At 39.6% G+C, this 21753-nt stretch overlaps 1 protein-coding gene across 1 annotated transcript in view; it reads right to left on the reverse strand.

Moving 5' to 3' along the window:
- Positions 1–3451: 3451 nt before the first annotated feature.
- The window catches only part of igfbp2b (insulin-like growth factor binding protein 2b), a 30893-nt gene continuing 12591 nt past the window's right edge, over positions 3452–21753 (reverse strand). Inside the window, exons 2-4 of the mRNA XM_084724227.1 lie at positions 16845–16996; positions 11667–11807; positions 3452–4892 (exon numbers count right to left, since the gene is read on the reverse strand). Of these exons, the coding sequence (XP_084580353.1) occupies positions 4734–4892; positions 11667–11807; positions 16845–16996 (452 nt within the window). The 3' untranslated portion in view covers positions 3452–4733. The remainder of the gene's footprint in view (positions 4893–11666; positions 11808–16844; positions 16997–21753) is intronic.

Below are 21753 nucleotides of genomic sequence, written 5' to 3' on the forward strand. Positions count from 1 at the left end.
CAGAAGAATGTCAGCCTGTAGTGCAGAAATGCATTTCAAACATCAGTTGTAGATACTTTTTTCAAATGGCACATCCTTAGGTTATATTCCCAGAGAAAATGAAGGATTTCACCCAAGACACCAGAGTAAACCAAAAGCCAACGTTAAGTTGTTTTAGCACATAAATGGAAGTACTCATTTTAACCCAAACCATAATCTTTTCCTAAACTTCACCAGATTGCAACAGTTTGCATGTTGATTTTGTTTCCATGACGATGTCGGATCTGCTCTTAACAAAAGTTAATACATCACCTGCTTGCAGAATTGGACTTTGTTGTATACCCTGCACATTTTTTTTTTTTTTAAATCCTTTATGCCTTTAATTTATAGGACAGCTGAAAACAACCAATTTAGCTGTCAGGCCACCAACACTGCGTGCAATTTGAAAATGTAAAGTCTATTTTTTGTCTATTATTTGTAATGCAGATAGAAAAGACTGGGTTGTACAAGAAATAACTTACTTTTGGAACATATCCACTTGGTCTGGTTAACTGTTAAAGCATGTAGAATGTATTTTTGTATGTAACAAAACAGTGTAGTCTTACAAAGAAGTGCACTCCAGTTTGAAAAGGAGGAGTGATTTAAAGGACCAATGACCCTTTTGCATATGACATGATAAAATAACACTAAATTTAATTTGAGAAAATTCCAAACTACCTTTTAAGTCAGTCAGTTTCACCTTAAAGAGGCATTCACATGCATATTTATTTGTTTCTTATCTATTTTAGGCTCATGTCTGTAGCTTGCATTCAAGCTATTATGACTTTATTATTATAAACAGCTAAACTAATGTCTCAGATTTTATCTGTGCAACCTTATTTTTGAACTCAGTCACATTCTAAAATCTCGTGGAGGTTTAGAGAATCATCATAACACACAACCATTAAAATCTCCAGATCCATCACTGGGATTTATGAGAATGTCACCACCACTTTAAGTTAACAAGGGCCTGTTGACCTGCCAGAAGGTTACGAAACTACTTCTGTCACTCACATGCAAGCCATTCCAAATGCTTCCATAATTGTCACAGGAATTAAAATATATAACACAGCTTTCTGAATGTGCTGCATCTGCTGAATAATCAATTCCCGCTGTGTTTTTACATAGGCTGCAATGGATTACAGATACATTTTTTGCAGTATGATAAAAACATTCCATGTCATCCATCACTCATGATGATGGGCTTGGTGGTCCAAGGGATAATGGGTTCAACAGTGGATTACATACAGCAAATGGATGGCAGAATTGTTTCAGCAAAGTCAGTAAAAGCGAGACAAAATTGGACAAAGTTAGACACATTTCCATCATCATGTACCAATATCCAGTTTTATCAGGAGCGTTCATTATCATTAATAGCTACTCTTACACCCTTCCATTTGGACTTAGCGCTGGTTACCTCTCTTTAGACCATGACCTGCAGCATAAATGTGTGTGTGCATGAGTGTGTATGTCTCTGCATGCATTTGTGTACTTGGGTTGGTTTATTCATAGGCACCTTTACCCACTTAGTATCCCATTTGTCAATGTCAGCCCCACTCTTAATCCCTGCTCATGTCAACACTTCATTAGTAACCCTGGCAACACACACACACGTACACACACTTGTGTTACTAAATTTGTGGGGACCCATCATTGACATAATGTTTGTCCCAGCCACTTACCCTGACCCTAACCTAAACCTAATCCTAACCTTAGCCCTAAAACCAAATTCTAACCCTCAAACACCTCTTTAACACAAGTCCCAGAATTCCATGACTAACAGAATGGCCATAAGTGGTCATTTTGACTTTTGACTTCCTTTGTAATCTCTTATGATAAATAACAGAGATTAATAAATTTATTCTGTTTTATTCTGTTTATCTATTTAGTATTTAAATTTTGTCAAATTTGTTTATATATTTAGCAATATGCATGTCATGGTGTGTAGTAAACCGTAATGATTGCATATATTCAAAGCAGTATTTTCTGTAGAATAATAACCATCAGTGATCCAATTCAAATTTTAAATTAATGTAGAATTACTCAGAGCGAGAAACAGTTACGTGTATTTTATAAGATTATAAACATGTTATTTTAACATTAATAATAACAAACACCTACAACCATCTCAAAAAATAATCATAGCCTATGGGTAAAGGCTGGAAATGAGTATAAAAATACAAGCAAAAAAGTTGGAAACACATTATTTGTACTAAATAAGGGTCTCTTCAAAATTTGAGAGCTTTGACACAAAAATTTGGTGTGTCATAGGTGCTAAGACAGAAAGTGTGACAAAAGTCCCCAATCTCCCCTACTTTATTTTTAATTGAGCCTAATTAATTAATTATTTGTATTTTAATGTCAGGAGATTGGAAATCGAGATCACTTGTAAAATTTTATTGACAAAGACTATGATACTTGCTAAGCAACCCAGATGCATCTCCAACTGTACTAACATTAACAATATAAAACAGCAACAATTTCCATGTAAATGTGGCTGCCTATGGCAGGTAAAATCTTATCACAAAATAGGTAAAAATGATCACTATGTTTCTTTGCCTTCTGTGTAATTTGCATAAAAATCATTTTAAATGAAAATACAGATACTTATATAAATTTGAAAACAGTCCATCTTGGCTGTTCTAGTGTTAAACTTGTGGGGTCCAGCATTTTGGTCCCCACAAAGCTGGTCGGTCCCCACAAGTATATTGGGCTCCCTGATAATGGACCCCATGAATGTAGTTGAATACACTAAAACACACATCTGCTTCTTTTACCAATTTGTGGGGACCTGTCTTTGGCATAATGCATTCCCCAGCGCCTTACCTAAACCCTACTCATCACAACTTACTGCTGAACATCAAAACTAACTTATACTTAATTCAAACCAAAATCCTAAAAACTAATTATACCTAATTTTTACCTAAATTTCTGCCTAATATTCTACCTAACTAATTCTTAACCCTCAAACAGCCCTTTAGATTTGTGCTGTCCAGCATTTAGGTCCCCACAAAGCTGGTTGGTCCCCACAAGTACAGTAAGCTCCTGGTTTGTGACCCCATGAATATAGCTAAACAAGCATCCTGACATACATACGTTTTCACACACATTGCAGGTCTGCACACACAGCAGTGATAGGAATAATGATGCCACACAGCAATTTTCCCAGCGAAATTACCGTAAGTGCAATTTTTCTTGAGTGACACTTATTTGGAGTTGACAAGTGTTAATAGAAGAACTGCTGACAAACAACAACAGGTCTCTGCAGCCAATCAAACCAATGGGTGTGGATTCTTAGAAACACTTAGATGGTGTCAGAGTTTACTTTGAGAGTTAAACTGACACAACACATATTTACTTACTGTGAAATGTCAGTAAAAAAAAAAAAAAAAAAACGCAATAAAAACAACAAACAACTCCTTTTCAATGAATGTCAGAGCAAAATAGAATTTAATTAATTTACAACCAACAATGTAGGAAGCAAAGTTGGTGCATGAACATGGAATTTTTACAAGATATAATCAGTGAAGAGTATGACAGTGATAAAACCTGCTTTCAAAGTATTTACTCATGAAAACGAGGTTACATAACGTGTTAGCACTAAAATGGGTTAGAGACTGTGCATACATGTCTTTGATATGTAAAACAAGAAGCACCTGTAAGTCTTTCATCTCAACTCAAGACAACTTTAGGCTTGTCTGCCTAAAGTAGAAGTTCAGTGGCAGCCCCGCCCCATCATTAGCATCACATCAAACCTTCTTACCAAGGCTGGCAGGGATCCAGTACACTGTGTGAATGTGAGTGTTCAAATGGTCAGAGCCTTCAACACACAGTTGCAGCTGATCATGAAATTATCTAAAATTATTGACTTAATCACATGTGAATATAATCTTACGAAGTATGTTATCTGTTTTTATCTCTTGGATTATGTCACAGTGGAAGCCCACACCTGCACTGTTTCAAACAGTCTCAAAACTCATTAAAGACATCGTTCAGGTTTTTTTGGGTGGGGTTGTAGGAGGTACTTATCCATAGTGAGTGTATTACCTACAGTAGATCGTGGTCTTCAGTTTGAAGACTGAAGCTTCACCTTGACAAGACAGTCTTTTCTAACTGGAAACTGCAGCTATATATGGCTGTCTCTACAGCAACCAGACTCCTTTGGCAAATCAGTCATTTTACCTTGCAGAACAGAGGAGTTTGCCGGTGTACAGCTGCCTTGATCAGCTAGTTTGTTTGTGTTATTGTGTGACTTTGGTGAATTCAAACTAATGCTTTAAAACACCAAAAGTCACACACTAACACAGGCAAACTAAACAATCAGCGCAGCAGTAGACCGGTAACTCCTGTGTTCTCTGAAGTAAAATTACTGTTTTTGCCAATTGAGTCTGGTGGCTTTGGAGAGAGCGATATTTGGCTTACAGAATGGCCATTATTCATCAAAAATATATTTTTCTGCAGTACATTGCCTAGCTTCCTACATTGGTACTCCTGCTGCTTCCCTTAACTGGAGATGTGCCAACTGTGAATAAGTACCTTATACAAACCCACTTCAAAAAAATCCAAGCTATTTTTTTTTGTTTAATTGTAGGTCAAACAGGAAGCAAAGCCTCCAAGTAAAGGTACATCTTAACATGGTCATTGATAAACTAATAACTGAAAAATCTTTAGAAATTTGAAGAAGACCCAACTCTGTCACAATGTGCTGGACTGGGCTAGTGAGATGCTGTTGCAGTGGGCATCGCTCTGAGCTCCTCCTGGAACTGGTTACAGTTGGGATCCCCTCTGACTTTAGGCGTCTCTGGAATCTGGACTCCGGTTAAGGGGTTAACGCACCAGCACTCGCCCCGCTGGCCGTGGGTGGACATGTTGCACTGGAAAGAGGGAAGAAAACACAAACTAGACAAGTTGGAAAACACTGGAAAAAAGAGGGAGGGGTAAAGATGCACAGTGGGAAGTAGGGGGGTGCGTTAATGAAGCATGGAGTACGATGCCTTGAGATGAGTGTGTGTGTACTTGCAAATCTTCTGGTGGCAGGGGGCCATTGGATGAGAGTGAGGGCCATGGTTTGGGTGGGACAACACTCACCCAATAACAAACCATCCTCAGGTCATGCCCCCAGCTCACAACCCACAACCCATCCACAGCCACACATGCCATCACACACACACACACACACACACAGACATGGGCATGCCAGCAGACCAGAACCCCTGCAGAGTCCCCCCTCTACTCAGAAATGAGGTCGTAATTGAAGTGGACACAGTTTACGCCGCGCATGCGGGGCGGCCGCAGAGGGGGGAAAGAAAAGACTTTCCATTTTCTTCCTTCGATGAGAAAGAACAAAAAGAGTGACAGTTACAGTAATTACCCCACGACTAGGAGGGACAACTCCAAAAGGGAGCCGAGTGTTGAGGAGGTACAGTGTTCCTCCCTGGGAACCAAGGACTCCAGTCCGAAACAATGCTGTTGTTTGTGACCACTGATGAAAATTGGCTGAGTGGTTGAGAGCCCTGCTTTAGGAAACTGTGGCGCCTATTCAAATCTTCTTTTCTGCTCTACTATCCTCGTAAGAACACACTGGATATGTGACCTTGTTTGTCCTCCTCTGTCTGATTTCTATGGATGAGCAGAATTCTAATTCAAGCCCCCAGTCGGAAGCACAGTTCGTTCCTCGGCTTAACAAAAGTCTTCCCATGAAGTACGCCAAACAGTTTTATTGCCTTGTAACCTTGAGCTCAGAAGCTGTTGCCTCATTCATGATGACAACATCTCCATGCGCATTTGTGTGTGCGTGTGTGTGTGTGTGTAAGAGCAGAGTGTTAAGGAAAAGGAGGGTGTGTGTGAGTTTATTAAAAAAAGGGGTAGAGGAGACAGGAAATTCAAGTGAGGACTAAACATAATGATACAGTGTACATGAGTGTGTGTGCGAGAGCAATTTTAAAAAGGTGAAGGGTGAAAGGACAGAATGGAGGAAGGAAAACTGGTCATCAAGTTGGACCAAACTAAAGATCTCACACGTATAATTACAATAATCCTCAGAACAGACAAAAGACAACAGAAACTTTTTCCATCATGAAGGCCAGTGGTCACGATATTATAGCCTCCAACTGTTCCTAGAACTATGAAAAAGTTCCTCCCTGGCCAAAATCCTGAAATAAATAGTTCAGATTAAATACTTACCTGCAGTAGATTCAAGTACAGCAGGGCACCAGCACAGAAGCTAAGCAATAAACTGCTGCAGACAGGGTTGTTAACCAAAGGCATTTTAGCCACTTAAAAAAGACCCAGCTAAAAAATCAAAGTGTATGGTCACATACTTAACTTTGCTGTCAGACAGCCTTTTCTGATGGGAAACAGTGATTTTACCTCACAGACCACAGAGTCTATCACTGCGTCAGTTTGTTTGTTTTTGTGTGTGTGTGTGTGTGTGTGTGTGTATGTGTGTGTGTGTGTGTGTGTGTGTGTGTGTGTGTGTGTGTGTGTGTGTGTGTGTTATTGTGTGACTTTGGTGAATCTGAACTATTCTTTTAAAACACTGAAGTCATACTATAACAGACAAAATAACAGATCCAAGCAGTGGTAGAGCACCAACTTCCATGTTCTGTGAGAATGATTTCATCTATGCAGTTTACTTAGTTTGGAGAGAGTGATATTTGGTGTATATAATGTTGGTTTCCTGTCAGACAAGGCTGCCTCTCGCCAAAGTAAAGCAGTGAAAATGTGCTAAATATAGTAGGTATTTTGATGGATTAGATGTATTTTTTCTTACCACGGTGAAAGCAACATATTCCCCCAGGATGGCAGTTTACCCTGACTGCCTTAATAATTACGCTTTGTTGAACTATATTGAAGTATACATGGCATAGCTCCTGTAAGGACGAGGGCAGTGCATAAGTGTGTTGTGTAAGTGAGTGATAGTAAGCAGCAGATTTGAGAGTGACAGTAATGTCAATAACAGAGCGGACAGCTGTTAGTCTGGGAGTAAATGTACAGTTTAGGTTACAGTGTGTCAGTTAATAAAAGCTGCAGCCTCTTAAGATCAAGACAAGTCTCTTCTGTTATTTCCAAACTGCTGGAAAAGTGAAGGGGGTTAGCCTTGAAGAGAGCTGTGCAGGAAGGGCTAACTTTAAGCTAATACTGTTGCTAGCTAGTGAATTTTTACAGTGTTGGCTCCAGTGTAATTGAATACCTTTCAGAAGCTTTGCAATTTCTTGGATTGAGCCTGTCTACCAACCAGAGGTGGTGTTCCTGACTTGTCAACCAATCAGCGTCTGTGTTCCTGATTTGTGTGACATTGCTAAACCATAGATGTATTAAGAGATAAGCTCAACCCCACAGTTAGCATCACATGACCGTGGCATTGCGGTTATTGCCACAGCTCTAAATATAGTTTAAACTTAAGATGAGATTGATTTTTTAGGTGGACCTTTTTGAAGTGGTTAAAATCACTTTTATTTCTGACCCTGTCAAAAAGAGTTTATTATTTAGCCTCTGTGCGAGGCCGCCTCTCTGCTTCTCCGAAGTGGAGGCATGCCGTCCAGCATCTACTGTAGCCATTACACTGACTAATGGATAAGTACCTCATACAACCCCATTTCAAATAATCCAAACTATCCGTTTTTGATTGATGAGAGAAGTCGACTGATGAAAACCGTGACATGCAGTTTAAAGCCCTGGGACAAGATGACTGGACATCGAATCAAACATTTTTTGGGGGTCAAAGTATTTCCACGTTCAACACTTTTACACTCAAAACTCAAAATCTCTAAATTCCGTAAAACACAACCCGTAAAACATGTTTGATCTCTGTCACTATTGTAATATCAAAACTAATTTGGAAAATGAAATATAGTAGAAACAGTGCATATTATACACCTTAGCACATTTTCACAATACAGTGGATTAAAACTGTAACTTTTAACTTGTTACAAAACAGTGCTTGTGTGCACATCCACAATCCTATATAAAGGCCAGACTGGAGATCAGATCAGATCAGACCATCCACACACTCTCGAACTCTATTAGATTAATGAACAGGCAACATTTTGACCCAAATGGACATGGCCGGTTAACCAACTAGAAGGACCTGAGGCAACAATGAGTGAGTGCTGCTGGGCCCCTGTTCCTCCCTTAAACTAGATTTAAACTCAGGGACCCTCTTCAAGACAAGGGCCTCAAGATGTGGTAATAAAGCATGACCCTCAGGCTTTTCTCAGTGTGAAGCATTTGGGCTCCCTGGAGTTCTGGGACCCAGAGGTAGCTGCCCGCCTTGCATGCAAGTTTTCATCAGAAAAAATGGCTTAAGGCAAGGCATTATTAGGTAGGCACAAAAATGATGACATAATGTGGACTGTGCTAATCCTGTACCTGTTCATTGTAATAATGCTCAGCATAAGATGAGTGCACTAATATACACTGGTGCTGAGAAAGTTGAGGAGTTAAATGATGTGGTTGGACCAGAAATGGGAAGTAACTAAGCAGAAATACTTAATTATTGTGCTTAAGTAGATTGTAAAAGATGTAGTGACAAAAACGATGTAAAAAACGTTACAAGGCAAAACTACATTAAAAATGTAAGATGTAAAGGACATAACAAGATGAAATCAACACAAGACAAAACAGACAGAGAAAGAAGCCTTGACCATGGAGAAAAGGAGGTTCTGTTAGCTTTACACAGAAACAGCAGGTAGAAATGTACTGCAGGGGGCAACTGTTTACTTTTATGCTTTTAGTATATTTCAGAGCCTGTATTTTTTCTTTTTTTTTTTTTTTTTTTTACAAATATCTGTTATTCTACTTGAGTAAACAATGTACATCATTGTTTTGCAATTTACAAGCAGAGTTAAATTTTTTACTGTTCATTTTCATTCTAATTTTTTGTCAACAACATGGCATGGTATCGACATAAAAAGTCATTGATGATGACAAAAAGTATGACAAAATCTATTGACAATTTTGTCAGCGAATAAAAACTAGAGAAAAACACTGATCCCTGACTGAACTTCACACTTGAGAGACTCAAGTTCAGTCTGTTATTTCTTTGAGTCTCTGCTCTTTTCCCTCTTTTGTCTGTAAATCTGTCTGTAGATGTAGAGTGCATCAGATCAGAGCAGAGTGCGATAAGACTCAGGGTATTTATTCCTGCAGAAGCTCTGGCTCTGCCACTGGCTTTCTCCTCCAAAGCTCCTTGGAGCTCGGCAGCTGTCTGTGGGTGAGTGGCAGCTTTGTCCCTCCGCTCCTCTCCACACATTCTGCCAAGCCCAGCAATACACGTGAGTAAAAAGCTCAGTATTTTCAACTTGTGCTTAATACAGTGTCATCTGCAACATTGTATTAAGCTACAGTTTTTGGGGCTTTTCTCTTGACTTGGTTAAAACATTCAATAACTTGACAGCAAACAGTTTCTGGCACTATGTCTTACTTTTAAACCACGGTGGCTCTGTAGTGTCAGACAGAACAGCCAGTAAAAGAAGAAGAGTGACTCCCACTATAAATTCAGAGAACATAAAAGTAAGTGAGTGAGTAAGTGAATAAGTGACTGGCTGGCTAGAGTAATGTTTTAGTGTAAATGTCTACATAGAATACTACACAGGCATTGTCTAGGGCAGGTCTATTAGTACATATTTTGTTAAGATTTGATTCAATAAATATAATAGATTAGTGATTTGCCCTCATACATATGAAACAAATATGTAGCAAAAAGAATGCATGTTTTAAGAAATGTAGCATACTTAATGTTAATATTAATGACAGGTTTCCTCCAGGAGTTTGTAAATTCTAGAAAAGTGTTTATATAATGCATTAAGTTTCATTTTGATGGACTGAATAGACTATAGATTTACTCTAGAAATAGTCCAATGCTTTAGGAACATTTCTCAACACAAAACTGCAAGGAATTTAGGGATTATACCATCTACATATCTTTGACCCCTTTAGGTGGCACCACATAGAAAACTGCATTAAAAACTCAAATAATTGTGTACAGGATACTTAATTGACTCAGGAACGCTTTGGGATACTGTTTTCAGTAGACACAGTCTATGCAAGTTAAGACTCAGAGAGAAAAAATATATCAATAACATCCAGAAACACTGAGACTTCTCTGTGCCCAGACTCATCTGAGATGGACTAACTCAAGCTGAAAATTGTACTGTGGCCTGATGAGTCCACATTTCAGATTATTTTTAGAAATCATGGACATCAGGTGAAAGAGGAAAAGGACCATCCAGATTGTTACCAGCACTAACTTCAGAGGCCAGCATCTGTGATGGTATGGGGGTGTGTCAGTGCCCATGGCATCATGGCTGACTGTCACATCTGTGAAAGCTCCATTAACGCTGAAAGATACATACAAGTTTTGGAGCAACATACGCTGTTATCAAGAAAAAATCTTTTTCAGAGATGTCCCTGCTTATTTCAAGCCAAGACACAGTCTGTATGTGTTCCAACAGCGTGTCTTCATACCAAAAGTGTTCAGGTTCTAGACTGTCTTGCCTTCAGTCCCACTAAAAATGTGAGGTGCATTATGAAGCGCTAAATATGGGAATGGAGAGCCCAGACTGTTGAGCACCTGAAGTTGTATATCAAGCAGGAATAGGAAAGGATTTCTTTTTCAAAAATTCCACAATTAGTGTCCCCAGTTTCTCTGTGTTTTTCCAACTGGAGCTTAGTGATGTAACATTGGTTCTTCATGGTTCTCTCCTTTAACTTGATTTGATGCTGCCGGATTCATTCAAACAAAGTGGATCTAAGTGTCAACTTTCTGAGAATATAGTGTTAATGTCAGCTGACTGAGGAAATGAAAAGAAATTTGAATTGATGAATGGATGATGATGATGAATTGAATCCTGGCACACTTTTTACATAACTTTCTTTGAGCCTGAGGGATGGTATCATGTATTTTCAAGTCAGAAGGCTCAAGTCCAAGTGAAGTCACAAGTCATTGGTCCACACCGCTGATGTGATGATTGTGCAAACTGGCTTTTTTATTGTGAAACTGTAAAGATTTATTTCTTCAAGTCCACAATGGTCTCCTGAAATTCTTAATATGGGTTTTGATAGTGAGCCATTCTTGTAAACATCTCCTCTTGTAACTCCTTTTCTACGAGGCATAAATTGTTTGCTAGTTACTATATTTCGGATGTTTTTATTTGGTAAAATATTTTCCAGTCTTGTCTGGCTGCACTGGTTACATTCTCCTACTTTGGGGGAATTTCCCTGCCCTTTATGATCACCTTCTCATCAGTGTGGCCTAATAACTTCATGTTTGCTCAATTTTTTGGCCATGATGTTGGCAGGATGTCCTTATTAGTTTTGTGTCCAATATACACTTTGCCCTTTGTCATGTTTACCTTGATGATGATGATGAAGCTGCCTTGTTCAGTCTGATAAGGTTTGGTAGCTTCCAATGTGAAGACATTCCCAAAAAATGTTTTATCTCAACATCAGAAAAAAAGAACTCTTAACCTTATTATTTCCTTATGATATTATAATAATATTTTACTTTTTTAAGTGTACATCATCTCAGCCATGTGGGTTATGGATGCCATTGAGTTCAACCAGCCACAACATCCTTATCCAATAAACAGAGTTTGTGTTCAGGTAAAAAGGTGTGATGTGACGCCAGCGCTCTGTCCATCCCTCACCTGTTTGAGGTTGTACAGTCCATGTCTGTCACAGTTTGGAAATTTGAGCCCATACAGGTTCTCCAGTGGGCCTCTGTTATCCTCAGAGGTCATTTTGGAGATCTCCTCTAAGACCTTGTCCAGCTCCTGCTGACAGGCACTCTGAAAGGACAAGGAGAAAGAAAATTATTATCACCAGTACCAATAATCACTTTCAAAACACACATACATTCACAGAAAAAAAGAACTACTTTGAGTCAATTATACAAAGTGACCAGTAGACAAGAAATAGAGTAAGGATAAGTTGGTCTTCAGTTTGAGGCCAAGAAATGTGCTCTGTCCAAGAAAAAGAATGGAGAAATAAAATACTTCTGTGTGTCTTGTAAAAATGTCACACATATACACATTTATAGCTAACATTTTTATGAGATGCAGTTAGGCAAGCAGAAAGTTCAGCCAATATTATTGATGTGAGTCTGGTGGAGTGGAACATGAGTGGCTAGACTGCTTAACTCCGCAGGTGGCCATGGCCACACATGCACACACACACACTCACTTGTGTTACAATATACGTGGGGACCTGTCATTGACATAATGCATTCCCAAGCCCCTTACCCTAAACCCTAAAACCCTCAAACAGCCCTTTAAAGTTATCCAAAATTTTAGTGCCCACAAAGCTGGTCCGTATAGCAGACCCTATGAATATAGTTAAGCGTGAATAAACACTCATACACACAGCCTGGTGTTACAATATTTGTGGACCTTAACGCTACCCATCACAACTAAGTGCCTGACCTAAACCTAATTCTAATCCTAACCATAAAAGCAAGTCTTAACCCTCAAACAGCCCTTAAAACTGATGGGGTCCAGCATTTCGGTCCACACAAAGCTAGTCAATCCCCACAAGCAGACTGGGCTTTTTGGTTTTTGGACCACATGAACCATGTTTCCATATGTACACACACACACACACACACACACACACACACACACACACACACACACACACACACACACACACACACACACACACACAGTTTCAGGCTGCCAGTGGGATCAAAGGGGTCCAGTCTTATGATTAGTTGGCTGAGGATGAGAGAGAAGGGCAGGGGGAGTTTCAGTCTTCCACAAACCTTATCAGACATCTGAACATATGGATGAAAAGTACTCTGTCTTTCTCTCTCGCTCTCTCTTTCACACTTATGCTTTTACAGCCTTTGCCTCCTCCTCCTCTCTCTCTTATGATGAAGACACACACAAACCCACACCTCCGAACATGCACCCTACATGTTCACTACTGCCTCACATGTAAAAGGACAGGTTCAGCCCATTTTATGTTGTCCAACCTGGTCAAAAAAAAAAAATCATTTGCACTTGTTTGCTAAAATTACATTTCATCCAAATGTCTGTATACCAACTATTCAGGGACCAACTATGTTTTTGTTGTAACAAAATAGCTACACAGTCGTCCACACTTCTGTGAACTCACAACCTCAGTGAAAATGAATTTGTATTCTTTCTTTGATCAGAGTGAGCGTATACAGTCTTAGGCCAGGGTTTCCCAAACCTTTCCATGCCAAGGCCCGCCAATAGCATTAGCCTGTGGCCAAGGCCCCCTTTTTGTAAAGTGTCTTTCAAAGCTCATTGTCAATACTACAGAACATGTAAAGATATAGATAGAAATTTATTATTAAAATTATATTGTACAATAATACACATCACTACACGCTAAGACATCAGTTTAATATGCAACTACAATAGGAGAAATACCAAACAAAATGCATCTACTCGAGCAAAAATGTTCAGCTAAATTCAGCGGTTGAACTATGCAAATCAATTTGGTGAATTTCTCGTCTTTCTCTTGGAATCGTCTTTCTCTTCCCAGATAAATTTTTCCATTGCTGTTGACCCATGTAAATATGGAGATTTTAGTGAAGCTTTAGCCATTAGCGTTTTGGGCTCTGCAGATTTTGCTCCCAATTTCTTATGTTCTTATATTTCTTATGCATGTTATGTTAGCCTGCTAAGCATGCTAGCTCCCATGCTAAACATTTTGTTTTGTTTCCATGCCAGTAAACCTTGTCTGGTGAACCAGTCTAAATCAAATATTAATTTACTTTGACTTCATAACCAAGAAAGTAATTTGTCTCCACTATTTGCTTTACTTAGACAAAGGTGACAATAATACCTTGGTTTATCTTGATTACCATGCATACAGCTTTGAAGTTATCAAGTGTATCAAAAAAAGGCTTAATGAGGCCAAAGGTGAAGAAAAATTGAACATCACGACAACTGGAATTACAGTCTTTGTGGGAAACCAATAATGTGAATGTAATTATTTTAATTCTTAAATTGGTTTTTAATTTGTTCTTTGATATTTATTTGAGGCATATAGGCAACAAATCAGACATGATCCCAGCTCTGACAGCCAAGCGTGCATTTTTGTGTACAGTATTTGACCTCACATGACCACCCACAAGGAAGTGCATCCATGCTTGTCACCAGTTGTCTGAAGTTCCTTCGCCCGCCCAGCTGCATGACTCCTTTTACCGCATTCTCTCTTTTGTTCCTTCTAATGATCTCAACAATTGTTTTGGACCCTCCTGCTTATGATTTTTTGTTTTATTTTGTTTTGGTTTTTCTTTTTTGCTGCAAGCGAGTGAGTTAAGTGAGGGAGAAAATGAGCAAATGTACATAATTGTTTGCCATGTTGTGATATATATACGGGCCTCCACATGCACAGCCCCCAGGGCTCAAGCTCATTTGCATCAAACAGAAAGACTATTTGCGTTTGTACGCCGCCCTATTTAGAGTTTTCTAGGAACTGTTTTGATTTTTGTGGAACTGTGAAATGTTGAGTGAGTGTTCAAGAATAGGGTTGGGGTGGTGGTGGTGGTGGGTGGGGGGTGTTATGATCTATAGACTACATTAAACCGCCAACGCACATTCCACTGTGGAGAGCAAAACAATATCACTTGCCATCACAAAGATGCCCATTATGAGCAATTATTGAGGGTAAGACAACTCTGTCTGGAAAATTGCAATGTGAAACCAAAACTAACTGAACCAAATGTACAGTATCTCAATTTTATTTTCTCCAAACCTGAAAATAAAATAAAATAAATACTCAGACATAGAGACAAAATCCTCTTAAACTGGGTGTCTGTGGTCTAATGTCCCTAATGTGTATTGTGGGGGTCTTTGACATGAGCAAACTGAGACCCCCTGCTCTGTATTATATCTGTAAGATTACCACAGCTTTTCTTAAATGTCATTTCAGAATATTACTTAATTATTAACACAGTTCCATGAAAACACACAATTCTGTGTATTTTAATCATGTTGTGGTATCACACGTCTCAAGTTCTCATTTCCTATATGGGGACATGAATCTGGTCCACACCAGGTAAGCCCTAAAAGTTTGGGGTTGAAACTTTTTGGTTGAAGTGAGGGTTTAGTCAGGGTAAGAGCTGGGATTAGGTATGTGCTAGTTATTGTTATTATTATTATTATTATTATTATTATTATTATTATTATGTCCTCAGGGAATGAATGTAAAGCCATGTGATGTCAGTAATAAAAAAGTGTGTCTGTGTGGATTTGTGTCTATGTACGTGTATTGTTTGAGTGAAAGAGTGCCCAGAGGAGGGCACTACTGTACCACAGCACACAGCAGCTTGTTGACCTTTAGTCACTGCTGGTTTTTGATAGGCAGACTTTTCACTGCACTGCCATACACACAACCACTTAAAGATTACACACAATATGAGATGTGGTGCTGCAGTGTGGAAAAAGTAAACCATTTTTCTGGAGAAAATGGGGCAAAAATGAGGGTTTTGTTGTTGTTGTTGTTGTTGTTGTTGTTGGAATTCTTCAGCAGTATCTGATGAAGCTCAGCGTAAGTTCAAACAGGAAGACCTTCTATTATGCTGTCTTCATTCACAACTTCCTTTACTCCATCTCTCTCCTCCTATTCCCTCTAATCAGCTGTTTGTGTGCGTTTACCTTCATCTTTACTATCCAATCAGATTTTGCCACAGTTGCTGTAGCCAGTCAGTTTGCTGCTGCCAAACTTTAAATCGCCTCTGTCTTTGCTCCATCAGTTGTCATTCAGTCAGCTGTGTGCCCCTCCTCCACCCCTCTCTCCTCCAGTCATTGGACCCAGGTAGCAGAAGCTGTTCACCTTGATCCTCCCTGATGCCCTCTCCTCCAGTCTTCAGGTCCAGGCAGCAGGAGTCTGGAACCACAAGATGTTCACCTCGATCCTCCCTGACGCCCTCTCCTCCAGTCTTCAGGTCCAGGCAGCAGGAGTCTGGAGCCACAAGATGTTCACCTCGATCCTCCCTGACGCCCTCTCCTCCAGTCTTCAGGTCCAGGCAGCAGGAGTCTGGAGCCACAAGATGTTCACCTCGATCCTCCCTGACGCCCTCTCCTCCAGTCTTCAGGTCCAGGCAGCAGGAGTCTGGAACCACAAGATGTTCACCTCGATCCTCCCTGACGCCCTCTTCTCCGGTCTTCAGGTCCAGGCAGCAGGAGTGTGGAGCCATTCACTTCACCAGTCTCTGCTTTCCACCTCTTTACCACCACCACCACCAGTGTCTAGACCCTGGGGGGTTCTCTTCACTACAGCTTCATCACCCCCATTTATATATGTGCTTATTGTTTCACCTCAATGGGGTCTAACCGCCAAAGACTTTTCATGTTTCATATCTCATGCACGTGTCAATAAACCATTTTCTTTACTCTTAGTCTCTCCTGATTGAACTAATGTGTTACTAATTGCCTTTTAAAAAACATAGTCAGTACCATAATCCAAGTATCACAATATAAAAGTATTGTAACTTGATTATTTTCTGTTACTTTTGAATTACCTCAATATAAAATATGTTGTTTAGCCTAATATAGTGTTTTTAGGGCCGCAACTATTATTTTCTTAATTAATCGATTAGTTGTTTGGTCCATAAAATGTCAGAAAATGGCATGTCATCCTCAAATGTCTTGCTTTGTCCACAACTCAAAAATATTCAATTCACTGTCAGAGAGGAGTAAAGAAACCAGAAAATATTCAAGAGGATGAAATGAGAGAATTTGGACTTTTTGTCTTCAAAAATGACTCAGATTAATCGATTATCAAAATAGATTAACTTAATAGTCAATTAATAATAAATTAATTATTTCAGTTGGTGGTTTAGTTCTGACCTGAGGCACTTTTTGTTGTCGAGGGTCCTCTAGCTGATTTGTCCTCATCTTGGTTTTGAGTTCATTCTGATGTTGCGTCTTGGCTCTCTCTTGCCAAAACCAAGCATCATTGGTGGGTCTTTTGGTGAGTGGATTCTCAGTCCCATGCACCTCTGCAACCAAATAAACACACAAACATACAAACAATTAGCAATACAGTTAATCTGCACCATTTTAACAGAAAAACTGCCTAGACCTTCTTGAAAACAGACTCAAAGCAACATTATGCAACTTTTTTACTTTAAAATAACAGCTTTGGGGTGCCCCTGTAGCTCACTTGGTAGAGCGTGCACCCCATGTACTGAGGCCATGAGTCCTCTGTGGCTGCCGGTTTGACTCTGCACTTTGCTGCATGTCAATAAAGGCCAGTTGACCTACTACAGACCTTCTACAGATGAGCACAACGGGGGAGAGTTGGTATGAACACTGCTAGTACAGGAGCTTTGGAATGTCTAGAGAAGAAGGAGGTTTTCTGGGCCGCAATGGGGGTGGGCAATATTTTTTGGCAGAGACATGATCCACCCTGCTCTGCCTCTGATTGGCTAACCTTGATATTCTCACCCTATTCCACTCCTCCTAAACATAACAAACCCAAATCAATGAAGGCAACAAGTACTAGCCAATCAGAGTCAAAGTGGAGCGGCAAAAAAAATTGGCAGGTGGTGGAAGGGTGGTGGGTGCTTACGGGGAGCACAGCTGGAAAGGGCACCAGAACTGGAGCCGCAAAAGCAGGCCGGCAACATTGCAGAGGATGCTGACAGAGAAGTTAACAAGAAAACAAACCCAATTCACAGTAGTGGGTCGTACGCATCCATGTGTGCATGCATTGACACACACACACAACCACTGGATACCAATGGAAAAAGGAACTCTCCATCAATGACACCTCCCACTAGGCTCTATGACTGCTCATGAGTTATGAAAGTGGGTGTAGCTGAAGTACAGGGGGTGAGGCAAACCATCACCAGAGAAAAACGAACTCTGCTTACTCCATTGATGACTCCTACAAGTGCCTAGAACAAACACATAATACATTATGAAGGTGTGTGGCTTAAGTATGGGCAAACCATCACCACTGAAAGAGGAACTCTGTTTAGCGTCTCCTAGTGTGTCTATGATTAACAGTTCAGGAGTTTTGAATGGGGTGTGGCTTAAGTATAGGGGGCGGGGTTAAGTAGTAATGTAATCAGAGCAAAAGCTTGTATACAGCTGTCCAAATTTATGAAAGCGATGTGTAAGTGAATTGCATCTTGAAACTGTAGGGGCATCAAACCACAAAAAATACTAAATGTTGCATAATGTTGCTTAATGTGTCCAAACAAAGCTATTAAAAGCTAATATAATCTTCTGTTTTATTCTGTTACGATTCTGTTAAAACATTGTTCTGTAAGCACTTTTGTTATTTTAAAATGCAGGACAGCTGTTATAAGCAGAGACTGCTCTGTGAATATAGCTTGTTTACCTTATCATGTGAGGGTTTTTTAAGTTTGTTTTATATCTTAAAGAATAACCTAAACTTTATTAATAACAATTTCATTTAGTTTTCTTCACAAAAATGAATGAACTGCTGAGATACAGCCAGATTGTTTTTTTTTTTGTTTTTTTTACACCCTTTAAAATCAAGAAGCCCTCATGACCCCCCATGAAGCTTTGGTGACCCCAAGTGGGGGTCAGGACCCCCAGGTTTGTGACCAGTGCTTAAGAGTTTCTGAAAAATGTACTATCTCTTGGGTATGTAGTTAATGGACAGATGTTACACAGAGACACACAAAACGACCTCATCATCTTTGCTGTTTTCTAAAGTACTCACACACATGCATCCACATTTATCTATTCTTTAATCACAAGCTGCTATTAAAAGCCACATTTTCTAATAACAGGCCCTTTTACAAGTCATCTTAATCCTGGAATTAGAAGACAAAGTCACTCTGTGTCCTCAAGGCATCCTGTGTCCCTCATACCTCATGTCACTAATTCTATACTGGACAGGCAGGCGTTGCAATGGCTGTAATTACTCTGGCGACAGTGTAAGCAGACCAGCTAAGATCTTCTTCTTCTGTGAAACAGCAAAGGCTGCATCCAGCCCACTGAGGTTACAACGCTGGGCTTATGACGCAGTTTGCACAGGTCTGCTTTGAGCAATGGGGTCACTGTGACTGCGTTCCTGCGGCTTGTTATACCAAAGTGTTCATCATTTGTTGGAGACGGGAAAGACAAAACACAAACAACAAACTAATTCAGAGCAGACACAAAGTATGACGGCAAATTAATACAGTACGTCAATCCAAAAAAGGGGGCTTATTCACCATATTCACACGATGGCCATTTTCTTCTGACGACATGCTCAGGATGAGAAGTTCAAATGCTGTTATTGAAAGAATAACAACATACAGCTGTGTTCCAGGTTGTAAATTTTAAAAACGTACAAACTCTGACAACCCGCTATCATTTCACTGCCTCCTGATTAATCAGCAACTGAAAAGCCAATGGATAGTGAAAATCTGGAGGGACATCAGGCCACATTTCAAGCTAAATCAACATTTTATAACCAACTAGCTACCGCTGAGAAACAGCTAATGCTAGCATTAACCACATCCTAGCCTAGTCATCATTTGATAACGTTACACAACATGATAGTTGTTAATTAATTATGAAATATTAATGCAAGAATTCATTTGCGTCTTTTACACTGTCATCATGTCACCATTTAAGACTATCGAACAGGTAACAACATCTATTGTCATGGTAGTGAATCAAAGATGTTGTTTTAGCTTGAAATATGGCCTGATGCCCCCCTCAGATTTTCATTCTCCATTTTCATTTTAGTTACAGATCAATCAGGAAGAACAGCAGTCCAAAAATTGAGGCCTGCTCATTATATTCACACGGTGGCCATTTTTCTCTTACGTCACACTCAGGATAGGGAAGCTCAAGTGCTGTTATCAAAAGGATAATGTCGTACTGCTCTGTTCCTGGCTGTAAGTAGTATAAACGTACAAAATCTGACAAATTGTCATCATTTCAAGCTAAAACAACATACTATTGGGAAACGGCTAACATTAGCGTTAACCACCTCCTAACGTCACCATTTGATAGTGTTACATGATATGATAGGAAAGGTGCAAATTAATTCTGAAATATTAATGTGAGAATTCATTTGTGTCTTTTGAATTCTCCCATCTCCATGCTACCACGGAGGTGGTTAATGCTAACAATATCTTTTGTCTCACGGTAGCTAATTATCAAATATTTTGTGTTAACTTGAAATACAGCCTTATGTCCCTCCAGACTTTCACTATGCATTGTCTTGTCAGTTATAGTTCAACCAGGAGGCGGTGACATGGTAAAGATTTGTCAGATTCTCTATTTTTATAAGACTTACAACCTGGAACACAGCAGTATGACATGACATGAGTGTGAATGGGCTTGTGAATATGGTAAATTCTGTGCTGCAATGACTGTGACTGTAAAACACACACAAACAAATGGGGGGGGTAACGCTGTGTAGGCATATCAACACAGTCATAGTCATCACAGACGATGATCCAAGATTGTCTGACACATTTTAACAAGAAAACTGAGACGAAAGTGGTGACTGAATTAAAGAGCTGAGCTCGACTGCTAGTCATTGGTGGTAGGTCCAGACTCGTGAGGAAGCACCTCTGATGAAGGCTTTTCATGCCGAGTAAGGATTTTTTTTTGGGTACCTAACCTACTGTACCTGCCAGAGGCTATGTTTGTGTGTGTGTGTGTGTGTGTGTGTGTGTGTGTGTGTGTGTGTGTGTGCTCAAGAGAGTGTGTGTGTCTGTAATTAGCACTGTAAAAACAGGAGCAGAACTCTGAAGTTGTAAATGACGCCTGAGAGGGAAATGCCCCCCAGAGCTCCTTACACATGCTTTGACACTGTCTGAAATGTTTTTGTGCGTGTTCATGTGTCTGTGCATGTGAATTAAATAAAGCGTGGCTTGTGTATTGCAACACTGCAAACATTACAAGTGACGTGTAGCGCTAGTACCTTTTTAGGAATTATTTTGGGCAACACATTTGTTTTACTCCTTACTGTGATGGTGTTATTTCTTTCCATATATTGTGTGTTGGGTTGCAATGGAACAAAATGTTTACTCCCCCATATTTTATAAGCCACATCCTTTCACTTGCAAATGTAAAATTCTTAAAGGATGTTGATTGACAGGTTTTTGTTTGTTTTTTTTCAGTTGTTTAAAAGGCGGATACTTTTTTTAAAATGTTATTCTGTAGCTTCTCAGTAGTTTTCTCTATGCATTCCAATCAGAGCAATGAATTTAGGTCAAAGTATGTATGTTTTTGATTTTTAGTCTTCCCAAGCCCTTCTAAAAACTTCTTCCTACGTGACCTGACGCAAGTTTCTGCACGATCGTTGCTACATAAACCCTCCAGGGTGAGGGAGGGGAGGGGAGGGCATCAGTGTTCAAACCTGCTAAAGTAAATGGAGTCACCCTTTAAAGACAATACAATGTTTGTATCCAATGATTCAGACATTATCATCACAATCAAGCAGCGAAGCTTCAAGCTAGGTGCTGTTAGGAGGCACCATCTTGTCGGCATGCAGATCTTGTGAAGAGCCAAGCATCCCTGTGAGTGACATGATGTAACAAGAATGCTGTCAGGGACTCAGATGTTTAGAGTAACCAATCTCTCAGTTATTTTTTATTGTCAATGCAAGCTAAGCTCTGAACCTGAGGTCGTAGCACCATAGATTTACAACAACTAATTCATGTATTATCTTGAAAAAAAGCTGCAATATCTCCAGCCAATGCAACATTGTGTGAACTCCATGATGGTATCATATTTTAGCATGTTAGCTTTCTAACATTTGCTAATTAGCACTAAA

Source organism: Lutjanus erythropterus, chromosome 8, assembly GCF_056507025.1.
Source record: "Lutjanus erythropterus isolate fLutEry1 chromosome 8, fLutEry1.hap2, whole genome shotgun sequence".
Taxonomy (NCBI): Eukaryota; Metazoa; Chordata; class Actinopteri; order Lutjaniformes; family Lutjanidae; genus Lutjanus; species Lutjanus erythropterus.